Genomic DNA, 14,299 nt, shown 5'->3' on the forward strand with positions numbered 1-14,299 from the left:
GTAACGAAGTGTGAGGAAATATGAGGCCGCCGTACAATGAAGAAGAAGTGCAACAGATCTCGCAGGAGCAAGGCGAGAGAAATGTCGCGATGGCAGTTTGCGTGCAGCTGGCTGGCCGAGCAATCATCAGGGTGGTTTCACGATGCGAAGAGGCGCAGGATAATTGCAACTTAGGTAAGAAACAATTTAAATCCTAAAGATTCCTTTCTTTTTAATTAAAAAAAAAGGGTCTTTTCTTTTTTATTAAAATTTAACATTTTAAATTTACAAATTTATTTCACGAAGCCTTGTGAACGCCACATGTGCGCACGATCAGCATCAATGATACTTCCTGATTCGAGATAACTTCCACCCTTACCTTATCTGTGACGCCGTTTGCGCATACCGTGGCCTTGGTCAGAAATAATTAATGCTTTTGCAGTCTTTAATGTACCGGTGCATGTGACTCACCATCTTTCATAAAACGTACTCGATAGAGAATTGACTAAGCCTGATTTATAACGCTAAAGATTCACGAGATATTTGTTAATCACAACGACAGCAAAGGTTCGTTAAAAGTCTAACGTCATTAATCCGATTTGCAGAACTTGTGAAAGTTCTGCAAATCCTTAGGAAGAAAAAAAAACGCAGTTTCTACGACATAAACATAAAGATACACAGTGCAAATCACTTATCGAATCGCGATAAAAGTAGTATAAGTGGCAATCGGTAGATCGGTACGACGCATTGTCGCGGTAATCTCTTTTTATCTAATACATTATCGGTGACTCAGTTTGTTTTATACGGCTAACGAACTCTCCTACTTTCTTCGAGATACGCGATATTCTTTTTCTCACGCGTAACACCGCAATTATGCAGCAGGGGGGAAAAAAAAAAAAGAGGAAGCGAGGAATGGCTAATAAAAATTGATCTACGATCGTCGGGACGCAACGTATTGGCGATTTCCTGTTGCGGCTCGGTAAAAACCTTATAACATAGTTCCGTAGAAAGTATGGATCACACCAATAACGTGCCCATCGTGTAAAAGCAATCACACAGTGCGTGAAGAACATTTCCGTTCCACTTTGCAATTTCAGTATTAATTTCATTGAAGGTAAAGAGATACATTTATGTCATAATGAGCGACGTGAAAAAAATCTATTGCAAATGATACAGAATTAAGACATTCTTTTTTTCTTGATTATTTAATTTCTTTTTTTTTTTTTTTTTTTAGGACGTACCTCTTATGAAACGGATTACGGTGATGCAACTGTAAAGTATAAAAAGTTAAAGTTATGCAAAGAGAATAGGTTTAAATTGTTTCTTCGTTGAAAGGGATATTTGCGATATTTACGTACAAAGCTGTTCGCGTACGAACGATTAATATTAATTTTATATTACAAAAATTATGATACGATTAAAAGCTGTACGAGGCTCTCAGTCGTGGAGAAGTACCGCGGGACTGGATAAATAAACGGGTGGCGTTTCTCGAGCATCGGCTCGGATGAAAGTGAAATGCCCGCTTCGCAACTCCAGCATAGATAATTGACTGAATAAATATTGCGTTATACAATGCGCGTATCCGGTCTTTGTCTTTCTTTTTCGCGATGCGAAATTCGCAGAACAGCTGTGATTCACCGGAGACACCGAAATCTTCTAGTATTCGACTGGTTGCATGTATCCTCGGTGCACCAGATGCACGAACGAAAGGTCGATCTCGGAATAGTAAAGCGGAATCTTGGCAGTGCTGATCTACGTGCTTGGAATGTCGTTAGGAAGCTATTTCTCTTTTGAATTTATTTTTATTGCGCTTTTTAATCGATCTAAGCATTCCAAGTCTTTTGATAGTAATCAGGAAAGATAGTTGCACGAGTTCAATTTCTCCGATAAAAGTAATGTGAATCATGAAAATAAATTTCATCGAAATTAGGCGCAAAGCCAAGTAATTTAGAGCTGGAAATAGCGTCGTGACAAACGAATATCAATCAGACAGTTAGTTCCCGACTGTCATCTTGCTGTAAAATTGTAAATAGGTTAAAAAAAATTGTCTTAAATTCATTAGTCAATCGCGCCCGAGCGTTTTGCAAGGCACAGGCGTTCTAAATTTCACTGACTTCCGGTATTCGCGCGAGACGCGAGTAAGTCAATGCTTATTTTTTCCCCGCCGTCGTGGAATAGTCTTCCGACTCATTGCCACACAGCCGAAATGTCCGAGAATGAGCTGTGATGAGTGCCACAGCCGGTGCGGTGGGATTTATTTCGGCGTGCACGCACGGAAATAAATGCTTCGAACGCAGTCACGATCTGTGCGCGACGACAAAAGTTGGAATGGCGAACGCCGTGACGAGAGTTGTTCTTCGCTGCGAAGAGGCGCAGGAGAACGAGAGCCTCGGTAAATCGCGAGATCTTCAGTGAAATCGCGTCTTTAAATCGCACCTAAATTTCGGTAAAAATATTTATTAATCCGCGACGGATTTCCATTGCGGCATCTTTTGTAATTGCGACTCGCATTGGTGCGCGACCGGTTAACACTGGCAGAAATTGCGAAAACGCGTAACGCGCAATCCGAAGAAATTTTTCATTGCGTAATTGCGCAGTGTTCTCCGCCCGGCGGATTTGGAGAACTTCGATACTCGCGTCCAGATTTGCGGAAGACTAATTTTAAGACAATGCGATTTTTTTTTTTTTTTTTTTTCACGGGGAAACCGCGCGATAGCTAGGTCGTAAAACGAAAAAGAGAAAGATATCGGACGTCGCTCAATTATCAGAACTTGATTGAGGAATCAATTTAGTTTTTGTTCGATTTCGCGGACCGTTCGACAAGCCCACGTGCTCATTTAAATTGAATAACTTTGCGGTTTGTTATCTGTCCGGAACTTCAAGCTCTAATGTTACAACGATCGCGATGATTGATAAATATATAATACGACTTGCACGTTTATTCCGTAACTCGGCTCCCGCGTTCGAGTTAGCTCTGGTGGTCTTCCGTGCTGGAAACCACGCTGGAGAAAGCGTGAAACGCGCTGCTCTGACGTTAAGTGCACTTTCAGCAGTTATGATGCGCCTGGATTGCAGTTTTCTCAATTTTTTTTATTTATTTATTTAGTCTTTTTTTTTTTTAGTGGCGGATCGCTTTTACATCTCATTATTACGAATCAAATAGCGTTGCCGATATCTAAACGTAAAATATCCAACGAAATAAAGGAAAAGGATTAATTTTATTTTAATGCAAGAGAGCTACTTATTTCTACTAGTTATTTGGAGAAAGGCATTTATATAATGGGTGTATGTCGACAGATGAAGTTTGCAATAAATAACATCCTTCACTTTCATTATTATAATCGAAAATATAATTGTTAATTTATTCTTAAAACTCAATGTTCGTTTCGCAAACTTTATTTTTAAAATTATAACGTTTTTGTTTTATTTTTTTTTTATTTTTTTTCAGGAAACAATACATTTTTTCGTTTTGCTTTTTAGACTTATCGGAGTGCCAGCTGATGCAAATCCCAGACGCGGTCTATCATCTGATGCGGCACACAGAACTTAAGAGATGCGACCTCTCTGGAAACGTGATTACAAAAATTCCGGCCAAGTTTGCCGTGAAATTCTCGTTAATCACAGGTAAATAATTAAATACAAAATAGTTAAAAATTATTGTCTTTAACTTTTCATGTTATAATTTATAAAGAGATCTCGTTAAAAAGTTTCACGTTAGTCAACAAAACGTGTTGTCTGCAGAGTTGAACTTAAGCCACAATCAGATGAGCAAGTTGCCCGAGGAGTTAGCCGAACTGCAAGCTTTGGAAAGACTCGATATTTCACACAACACTTTCATCGCTCTACCATCTGTAGCCTGGAGAATACCGCAGCTGAAACGACTTCTCGCCAACAACAATTTTATCATTGGTCAGTATCGATCAACTGGCCGTTATGTAAGATTTCTGTCGAGCATTATCGACTCGGACAATTAACGGGTCGCTCAATGCATACATTTGCCTTACAATTAGAAGATATCTGAAACGCAATGAAAATATTAATGTCAAATAATTGATGTAACTTTAATATTTAATTTCTTGCCCTAAATTAAAAGAGGCAAGTTATTGCATTCTTTAAATAATAATTTATAAAAAAAAGTAATTTTGATTGGATTAATAGATTTTCTTTAAATAACACGCTCGTTTCTTTTTGTAGATATTGACGTTGAAAGGCTTAGACATGCGCCCGCTCTGGAATTTATTGACCTTCAAGCAAATCCATTACCGCCAAGATTGCACGATCTTCTGCGTACTCTAACCAGGATCACGATCGAGATTACTCCTCGGCAGATCGAGGATTGGGAAGACCTGAACGTTTAAATCGCCTCCCAAGTGAGAGCAGCCCATTTCGCGACGCAACACTACGGAAAGACGCTTTCCGTCCTCCGTGTTTTCTCGACGAAAATTGCTCAAGACTTCGTGAACTAGAAGTAGATATTTTGTACAGTGATAACGCAAACTGTGTGATAACGGGCGCCGCGGATCGTCAACACGTTTCGCTTGTATCTTTTGTAAACGTCACTAGTGATTTGTACTAAATCACTGCGGATCTGTTACTGATCTCGTGAAAATTGACAGTCATTCATTTTCTCTTTTATACCGCGTAAACTTTTTAGACTTTATCACGATACTAGTTGTGAACAATTTATTGCTATGGACTGCCGATATACACGTCATTAAGTGCAACTTTTTAAAATATTTAACATTTTGCACTCGAGTATTATGTATGCGAAAGTATAAGATAATGTGTTACAATTTTATACGAATTAATATTATTGTACACCTCGTAAGATTGAAGAGAAGCTGCATGTTCTGCTGAACGCAGCCATTGTAGCAAATAACACAGAAAAAAAATAAAAAATAAGATAACGGCGCGTGCCGTATAATTCTTTTTTTTTTTTTTACACATATGTACAATGACAAATCATACACGTATATTAATTTCGACAGGTATTCTCTTCACTTTCATGAACTAATACCCGGAGATAAAACTTACATTTTACATTAAAGCAACCTATATCGATTCCCGCCGTCTAGACAACGAGCTCGTTAATTGAACAATCGTATGTAATACGTACTGCCGTCGCGTGTGTGTCATTTCTTAATTAAGTACAGGTCGTTTATTACGGCATAAACGCACCGTCGCGATCGGCGACACCGCTAGGTAATACGACCAGGTAATAATACGACGAGATGCGAATGCTGCAACCACCGCCAGCGTGATTACACGTTATTTTCGATGCGCACTAAGTTCTCAATCACAGCTTCAGCCGCGTTGCAGACGTGTTTCTCCGTCTCTTTCTCACAATGCAACACAAAGGAATGTTAATTGAACGCGATACTAATAGCCCATCGACGTTCCAGCGTTTCGCGATTTAAAATAATAGCACGATAAATCTCACACGCATCTAAATGTTTAACACGTTTTACTAGTAACATATATGATTCTAATTGCACAACAGTCATTCGTAACACTATAAAACCCTGTTTGCCCGATACAAACTCATTCTTCTTTTAATTTTCAGGAAGTTGACGAATTTGTATCTTCTGCCTCGAATCGAATATCGACTCGAGCATCTCAAGAAGCACATATATACAGTTCAAAATGTCTAAAAAATTAGACCTTCTGATATGTCTTTTAAACATCCGCATTACCTCGGAATTTTATTTCTTTTGTCTCTTTCGGAATGGATTTACACCCATTTTTTCTCCCAAGCTCTCCGATCAGAGCGTCTGAAGATTTTGATTCTGACCGAATAAGCTTTTTTTCGGAATCAAATCTTGCTTCGCGCGAGATTTCCAAAAACAGACAATTGTAGCACTTAAGGAGAGTATCATTGTTATCAGACTGCCCCATTGGAAGGCCATCTCCACGTTGCCCGCAGTGAAATACGCCCTGTGAATGATGTTCAATATCTGCTCAGGAAGCTCGTCCGTTCCAATGTCCATCCAAATGAGCGGAAGGATCGTACCGTCCTTTAGACGTCCGAGAAACGGCACGCCGACTGCTTTTCGCACTTCCAGATTTACTTGCAGCCTCGTCCAGCCGGCGATGGCAATCGCTAAGCGCTGAAAACATACAAATTACAATATCTGATGTATAAATTCTTTTGTAACGCGTTCGACTGAGTAAAATTAATTCTTAAAGTGTAAAGGTAAAGTTAGAATAAAATTATCTAATAATAATAAAGATTTAACGTACTGGATGTATGTCTGCGTAACTCTCGTGGTCTTTCTTCCGGGGATTTAAGCCGTCTATCTGTTCCAGCATGGACTTGTCGGCGCCGTAAAAATGGGGAAACGACGAGAGCAAGGGTGAGTTGTAGCTGCATACAGACATATTGAGAAATCCCGTAGGTGGACAGACTCTCGTCCCGTGTACCATGGGGCAGAAGCATTCGTTTTGTTTGTACGAAAAATTGTAGACGTCGGGCTTCAATTTGTATCTGAAACGAAAAAAGTGTTAGAAATAATCGTTAATTTTTTTTTCCGACAGAAAATTTCGATTTTTAAGCCGGATAAAATATTTTCGTAGTTATTTTTTTATTAAAATATTTACCTTAGCGCAGGTATGTCGTAGGTGGTCACTTGCTCGGTAAAATGGAACGGTATCTTTCTACAAAAGTCTTTAAAATACACGTACAAGGGTCTGCTCGTGTCTTCTATCGAAATCGGAGAGAATATGTTGCTTTCGGCTCCCTCAATTTTGTCGCACCGCTCGTCATCCCAAACGTTACGATTATTCATTCCGTTCAATCGATCGATCATGCCGAGAGTTTCTTTGCCTTGCGTTCCTGTGTGCATCGTGATACGATCTTCGTCAACACCATTTTTCTGTAAAAAAAAAAAATGCGTTTCCCTGTAAATACTTGTCGCTATAAAATAAATAAAATTCGTAAGAAAAATTAATTTATCTCCAATTTATTCGCGACAAAGTTCGATTAAATAACGTACCATAGCCATGAGACCGAACTTGTCGGGTATCTTTCGCTGGAACATTATAAACGGCTTGGCCATCTCGAAGAGCTCCGTATCGTATCCCCAAAGAAAGCCGTCGGCGGGTACGGTAATAAACGGCTTTTCTTTCAGAGTGGATAGCACCGTGTTGATTACAAATCGCATTCCAAAATTCAGATCTCGGACGTAGGCAGTGGTGAACATCAGCGGCACGTTCGGCACGATGATGGTGTCGTTCCCAGGTCGGCCGCTTATCCACTTGTAAGATCTCTCGCTTTGAAAGCTGACCGTGCCGTTATCGTACAGCACCACGTTGTTGCGAGTCAACGTCTCGCGGTACACGTAAGGACCGAGCTCCTGGACGCGCAGCTTACTCGCCGTACCCGCCTCGAACTCGTCCACGTTCGTGTAATTGAAGATATAGATTTTGTATTTCATTCTCGTGACCGGCCGCTGCCACAGGTCGAAGGTGTTAGTGCCATTTCGCAATTCCATCTGCGACGTTACGTAGTTGTTGAACATGTCCGTGTACCAGAACACGTAGAAGACGGCGGAGCTTACGAGGAAGACACCGATGTAGATCCAGGCGATCCAGAAGCGAAAGCGACGGCTACCCCATATCGTCTTCTTCTCCATGTTCAGGTCGGTCATCGAAATCGTCATGCTGACCGCCAGCGTAATCGACGCGAGGTGCGACTGTCGATATTAATCGTTATGATCTTAATCCTTGTCGAGAATTAGAAAAGGTATTGAATCTCGACTGGCGGTTGAATCCGATATTAAGTATCTGGTAAAAGCTGTCTTCGAAACGAAAGTCGTCGGCCTCCGCGCAGATGATAAACTGCTGGAATCTTGAACGCGTTTGAATGGGAATCTCAATCAGGCAGATAAGTCGACGGAGGAGCGTCACCATCGACATACAACGTTTCCGATCAACTGGCCAGTTAAATCACGCGGGCCGCGTACAAAAATCTCCCCGCCTTTTTAAAAATCGAATGATAACCTTGCGGCGATGGCCTTTGATGGCTACACCTCCGATATGCGGTACAAAGAATTCAAAATGTTCGCGCGTTCTTAAGGCCCTTTAATCGTTATTGTTGTAACCTAATCTATGTCCTAACTATAATTAAATTAATATTACCAAATAAGAAATTCGGTATAAGGCGTTTACAACATTATAAAACTGATGCAGCGGCCTTGCTTTATTAGCTACTCTTCAGGTATTCATAAGTTAAACTATCAGATAATTTAACCCACTTGTTTGAATTAATAATTAAAACAGAAACACGTCTTTTCTAAATGCTTTTCGAAGACAATCCCTTTCCAAGCGTATTTCACTCTGCTTTCTTTCTTCGAAGAGATATTAGAGAGTTAAACTTTGGTTTTAGATCGATCGGTGGACGGCGCGATTTCATAAGAGCCTAAAAGTAAAGCTTACCCTTTTGAACGATAAGTAACCGATTTTTTAAACGAAAGAAAGACAGGAAAGAATAAAAAGTCAAAATCAAAAGAAAAACTGATTACTGTCAAGGTCGTCGATGACCCTGAATATCACGGTTTCTTTTATGTTTTATCCTCCATCCGCGGTATCTAGAATCGCGAGCACGAGACAGAAACAAAAAAGGAAACAAAGAAAAGGAAGAGAAGGGAAGATAAATTATTTTCGCATTTGCAAATGTGCACGTAGCGCGTGTCATCCGATTCGTTATCACGCGATTAAAATTGACTACGACAGCTGGGGGGGATCATACGACACATTTTATCGCCACCAGACGAGAAAAAACATGATTCGAGATATCCTCCCGTTCGAGAAAGCATCGAGAAGATGAGTTCGAGGCTCAAGGCACATGATAGAAGGAAAGTAAAATAGACGAAAAATCCTCAAAGACACAACACAAACGTTTTATGATTATGCGCTGAGATAATCTTTCGGTTGATCGAGTTTTTTTTTAATTTATCTCATGACCTTGCCGAGGCAATACGAAGTAATTATTCGTACTGTATCAAAAAGTTCATGTTTTCAGTGATACAAGATTCTTAATAATACCAATCGTATGTCGGTTAGCTAAGTATATAAAAATTAAAAAAAAAAAATTGATTTCTTTACAATCGGATTATAATTTGTTTCATGTTATAATGTCTAATTAGTAGCAGTTTTATAATAAGCAGTATGACTTCTCATAAAACGTCGATCTAATTTTATGTAAATAGCTTGTTTTGTTTGCTTTTAAAATCATGCGATAGACGCGTGCGTGAAAGAATCATTTCGAAAGGGTATGACGATTTCATGAAGACGTCTCAAAGATGTCAGAGTTGAACAAATTTTGCTTGATAATATAGTATTGCAAAAAAACCTTAGAGAACTGTTATAATTAAAATATAATAATTTTCTGGTACAATTTTATCTAAATAACAGTCAGCAAGTGCAAAATAGAACGTATTTTATAACATAGATAAATCTTAGTGGACTTAATTGTGACTTTTCACGTAAAAATTGTCGATACTTTATAAGAAACGTATCTTTTTAATGTTTGCAGCTTGCTCAATTATACATATTTGAATACAACGGCGCTAATAATTTTCAACATTTCTTATGAGAGTAAATAGCAATTAAATAACAATTACTCAAATATGAACATGACTGTAATGTTAATATTTTAATAGTTCAGAATTTTTTTTTTTAATTTTATTTTAGCCTAGCAAACACAGAATATTACAGCAATATTACGATAATATTGCTGTAACATTCTACAAAACAATATCTCGACAAAGTAAAAAACTTACACTTATGCATTTTCCTGAGTATCTCAGTTTTTCTTCGCGATATCTTTTTCAAAATCGCGAACATCTTCCTCGAATAGAATTTTTCTTTTTACACTTATTTTTTAAGATTTCTTTCGCCGACAAATAATATAGTAATCTCGTATATTGTAGTGTATTATACGTATGTACATATGTACACGATATACGAAGAATTTTTTCTGACGCGTGCTAATTGCTCGACACGCGATTAATATTAACCGCGTCTATTCATTTTCTGTCGGCAAGTTTTGTTATGTTATGACTGTCGAATGGCCCCTTCACCCATGTCACCCTCCCCCCCTACGCCGCGTAATACCCTCTTACGTAGTTCTTAACAGGGCGCCGAGCCTCGTACGATGATAAGTAGCCGCTTTAATCTAGTCGCATGCACGCGCGGATTACGCAAGGGTGGCAAGATCTCGGCCGAGACCGGCCAGGCCCCTGCTAACGTTCGACAAAACGTGCGTTCGTACATAAAATAAAAAAGTAAAACGATCATTATTTATGATAACGCTGGACGTCAATCGTGTCGAGAAATTCGACAACTTTAAGAATTAATCGAGTGTCGTAACGTCGGTCATAATGATAAGGAACAACGATAATAAAGACGTAAGGATTTACGATAGACCAGGATAGGGCAGCGATTTTTTTAATGACACACTGCATTCTGCATATTTGTCAAAATATCTTGGTAATATTTTCCTCGAGATAAGAGAGGCACTGAGAAAATCGACAGAGGAGGCATTTGCGCACTGACTTTTTTGCAAACTCGTCGAAATCTTTGCTTTATTTTTCGCAGAATATGAAGATAATCGCCACCAAGATTGCACTCTTGCAACATTTCCTATATTCTGCCTTGTCGTTTTTCCTTCCTCCCTCTTCCTAGAAAATAGCTTTTTCCAAACAAAATAATTAATAGCTTGAAAAAAGCATCGAGTAAACCGAACAACATTTATAAGATTCGTTTTATTACGTACAAAATATTACTGAAATGTTTTTAAATGCACTTTTAAATAATCTAAATGTTGTAGATAAGAATTCATTAAAATTTTGAAAATTTAAGCTTGGGTCAAAGATAGATTTGACCATTTATATTATCAATCTTTATTAAAACGGCAAAAATTCCGATATTTGCGTTAAGTATCATCCTGCTTTTTTCCATAATACTATACATTAACGATTTTGTCTTTTCGTCGTTTCAAAAATATTATCCATATAATTTACGATCAATCGTTGCACTTCTGGCAATTGCCACGAGGGAAAAATGTGAATTATGAAGCATAATGAAAGATCGTAGTAGAATTACAATTTAATTATCCTACGTAAATATACATTTGTAACAAGTGACATATGCGACTCGTCGAACCTGGCGAATCTTTGATAAATACCATAATTACCAGAATAATCCTTTTCCGAGTGACATTTGTACTGTTCCTCGTTCAACGTTCAATAACTTCGCCATTAGCCCGATTTTTAAAGATTAACAATGACGCTTTTTCAATAATCTAGGCTGGAGCTATCGTGTTTCCAGCACATGAATCTATCGTCGCAGTTTTCGAACGAACGACTGCTTCGTCCTCTGTGGCATATATCGATTTCGATTCCTGCTTCTCTTGTTCGCTTTGCCACTGTACCTGTAACGCAAAAAAGACGCAATATATATTTTGTAGATATCATAAAAAATAACATCTTAAAAAATTTATTTTATATAGATTTGTGCTTTCAATATTAAATATCAAAGTACCTTCTGTTTGTGTTGTTTGATGGCTTCAAGGCACCTGTCCATGACCATTTTTTCCGTTAACACGCCGTCCTCCGAAGCATAAGCCGCTGCTTGCCAAGTGACTCCGAGTTTCGCCAACTCTCGGCCGGACATTCCCTCCGTTAGATCGGCCATTTTACTACACAACGAACTATAATCAAACTGGGCGATTTTCAATCTCTTATTACCCTCAATTGCCGGTTGGAGTACAAATTTGTCAAAGTAGAGACGCACTAAGCGCTCACGTTCTTCACGACCTGGGAGACGAAATTCCACCATCTCATCTAATCGGTCGTTCACTGCCCAGTCAAACTGTTCGGGCGTATTTGACGCAAGTACTAACATGAATTTATTACTTTGCTCGCCTGTTCTATATAAAAATGCATTTAGCATCGCCCGAAGATCTTCAGAAATGTGCTCGCTCGAACGTTTTCTTAGGAAGGCATCTGCTTCGTCAATGAACAACAAAAGTCCTTTACGAGACGTTAATGCCCAATCGAACACTTTATGAATGGAGGTGACACCATCTCTGCCTAACGGAGCCAAATCACCGCCCGTCACAATTGCATAGTCCATGTTCGAGTGTTCTGCTAACTTCTTTGCAAACATGGTTTTGCCAGTACCCGGTGGACCATGCATTAAAATGTTCCTGTACATTCCGCGATTGTACTTGGTATTTTTTGTGGCAATCGCAATGTCGCGCAGTCTTTCCTCAAGCTTTGGGGCCAAAATCACACCGGATAGTGCGTCGGTCTGCTTAGTTTTTAATTTCTTGACTGCTTGAATGGGATGTTGAATAGTATCGAGGAACGTAAATCTTGACGTCTCGCGCACCAATGACGGTTTCCCTAAACGAGACTCGATATAGCGTGTCGCTACACTGGTCGAGCCCTTGGCAGTGTATATACCGAAAGCTACGAGAGATAAACCGCCCGCTGCCGCAAGAATTTTATCCCAATCTTCTAACATAGCTTTGGCACCGGAGCCCAATACTGAGCCAGCTGTTCTGAAAAATATAATTATAAATTTGAATTTATAATTAATAAAATATACAAAGACACATAATAACGTAACAGCTACGTACTTTATCGATTCTAAAACTGTAATCCTCTTTTCTGAGGCCTTTAATCTGATCTGTTCCAGATTAAGATCCTGATTTTCTCTGTCAATTTTTGCTTTGGCTTTCAATTCTGCTTCTAATTTTCTCATTTCATTTTTATGCCTCAGGTCCATCTCGTGTTCTATCGTAGCTTTTCTCATGGCTTCTTGTTTAGCTACAGATTCCTCTTGTCGCCTTAGATTCTCATCATTCATCTTTTGTTGCTGCATCAATTGATCATCATAACGCTTTCTAGCTAATTGATCTTGATACTGTGCTCTCATTTGATGCTGCTTTGTCTCTTCCTGAATGGTTTTTCTTCTTTCCTCACCCTCCACTCGTTTTTGCTCCGCTTTTAATTGTTCAATACTGGCCTCATATTTTTTCAATTCAGTCTGGAATTCTACTTGCTTTGTGCTTTCTTGCAACTTAGATAAATCCAAGGCTTCTTTTGCATGTTCTATAATAAAATAAAATTAGTTATGAATCAACAGATCAAATGTGTATTGGTATTTAATATAAGCAATAAAGAAAATTATATGTTAAAATTATAATTATTATAATAATATTCTTATCTTATTAAATTAATTAATTATACTCATATATCTCCTTTATAAAATATCAAAGACAAGTATAATAAATTTTTTACAGTAACGTTCTTATATAAGTTTAAAAATAAAAATAACAATGCCAAAAAAAAAAAAAAAACCCTTTAATGAATAACCATGAATGACAAAATTTGACAATCGATCATTAATATACAGCGGACTGTCATCGATCATACAATATTGCTCGCAAGAGCTCGTATCTCCGGTATTTCGCAGGAGCCTCCACTCGCCGGGTCGACGAATTTTCCGCGGAAAATTGCATCATCACTTTAGAGCATTGCCTCTTTCTTGCACGCATGGGTTTTAACCTCCAAAGCCGCCCGCTTACGTAATTGTGCGCGTGCGACGTCGACGCGTTTTCGCGATAAGTGCGTAAGATCATCGTGAGAAAAGCACCGTACTAGATCGCTCGAGCTCCTTGGCAGCCGCGGCGGCCCGTTCCAGCGCGCTCGAGTCGAATCTGTATGCCTCCATGGAACCGCCAACCCTCGGTGGCGGACCGCCGCCGCTGCCGCTACCGCTGCCGCCCCCGGTGTCGCCCGTCGGTGGTGGCGGCTGCACAAATTGCATAAAATCCTGCGGCGGCTGCGAGTTGCGATATCCAAATAACCACGACATTCTTCCTGAGAACGGCCGGCGTACCCTGTATCAAAGGTTAACACTTGACGTGCCTCGACACGCGTGCTCCCGGAGCGTGTCTTATCACGTGTACGTACAGTACCACTCGGCACTACTCGGTGACTACAGTTGCCAGATTCTTAGCGATAAAGAGCGCCAGCAGAGGGAGCTAAAAAAGCAGAGGAAGACGCAATGATTCCAGCTATATGGTATGGCAACCCTACGCCTCGGACAAGTCACACACCTCAATAAAGTTAGATGAATAACTTCGACTTTTTTAACTTTTTTTTTACGAATTATTTGTTAGTCGTTTGCTGATTGTTAGATTAATTAAAACGTTTGTTAGGCAATACTTTCTACGGTAATAAAAAAAAATAAAAAATAAATGTAAAAATTAAAATAGCCGGAAGAGTAAAATTTTTGTTGTAAAATATGC

The 14,299-nt window shown here is 39.1% G+C and overlaps 3 protein-coding genes across 3 annotated transcripts; 1 reads left to right on the forward strand and 2 right to left on the reverse strand.

Moving 5' to 3' along the window:
• The first annotated feature begins 20 nt into the window (after positions 1-20).
• Positions 21-4,920, forward strand: Sclp (leucine rich repeat containing protein 20 sclp). The gene is made up of 4 exons (XM_070654391.1): positions 21-174; positions 3,460-3,603; positions 3,721-3,888; positions 4,174-4,920. Exons 1-4 carry the CDS (start codon positions 21-23, stop codon positions 4,335-4,337), a joined length of 630 nt encoding a protein of 209 aa, XP_070510492.1. The 3' UTR covers positions 4,338-4,920.
• A 729-nt stretch (positions 4,921-5,649) lies between these two features.
• Positions 5,650-7,918, reverse strand: LOC139101337 (lysosome membrane protein 2). The gene is made up of 4 exons (XM_070654384.1): positions 6,972-7,918; positions 6,577-6,851; positions 6,220-6,463; positions 5,650-6,086 (listed from the first exon to the last, which is right to left on the reverse strand). The coding sequence occupies exons 1-4, from the start codon at positions 7,635-7,637 to the stop codon at positions 5,742-5,744; spliced, it is 1,530 nt and encodes a 509-aa protein (XP_070510485.1). The 5' UTR covers positions 7,638-7,918; the 3' UTR covers positions 5,650-5,741.
• Positions 7,919-11,067: 3,149 nt separating this feature from the next.
• On the reverse strand, positions 11,068-14,102 carry Bor (ATPase family AAA domain containing bor). The gene is made up of 4 exons (XM_070654383.1): positions 13,647-14,102; positions 12,623-13,097; positions 11,521-12,544; positions 11,068-11,410 (listed from the first exon to the last, which is right to left on the reverse strand). Exons 1-4 carry the CDS (start codon positions 13,861-13,863, stop codon positions 11,282-11,284), a joined length of 1,845 nt encoding a protein of 614 aa, XP_070510484.1. The 5' UTR covers positions 13,864-14,102; the 3' UTR covers positions 11,068-11,281.
• Positions 14,103-14,299: the final 197 nt, after the last annotated feature.

Source organism: Cardiocondyla obscurior, linkage group LG03 (assembly GCF_019399895.1).
Source record: "Cardiocondyla obscurior isolate alpha-2009 linkage group LG03, Cobs3.1, whole genome shotgun sequence".
Lineage (NCBI taxonomy): Eukaryota > Metazoa > Arthropoda > Insecta > Hymenoptera > Formicidae > Cardiocondyla > Cardiocondyla obscurior.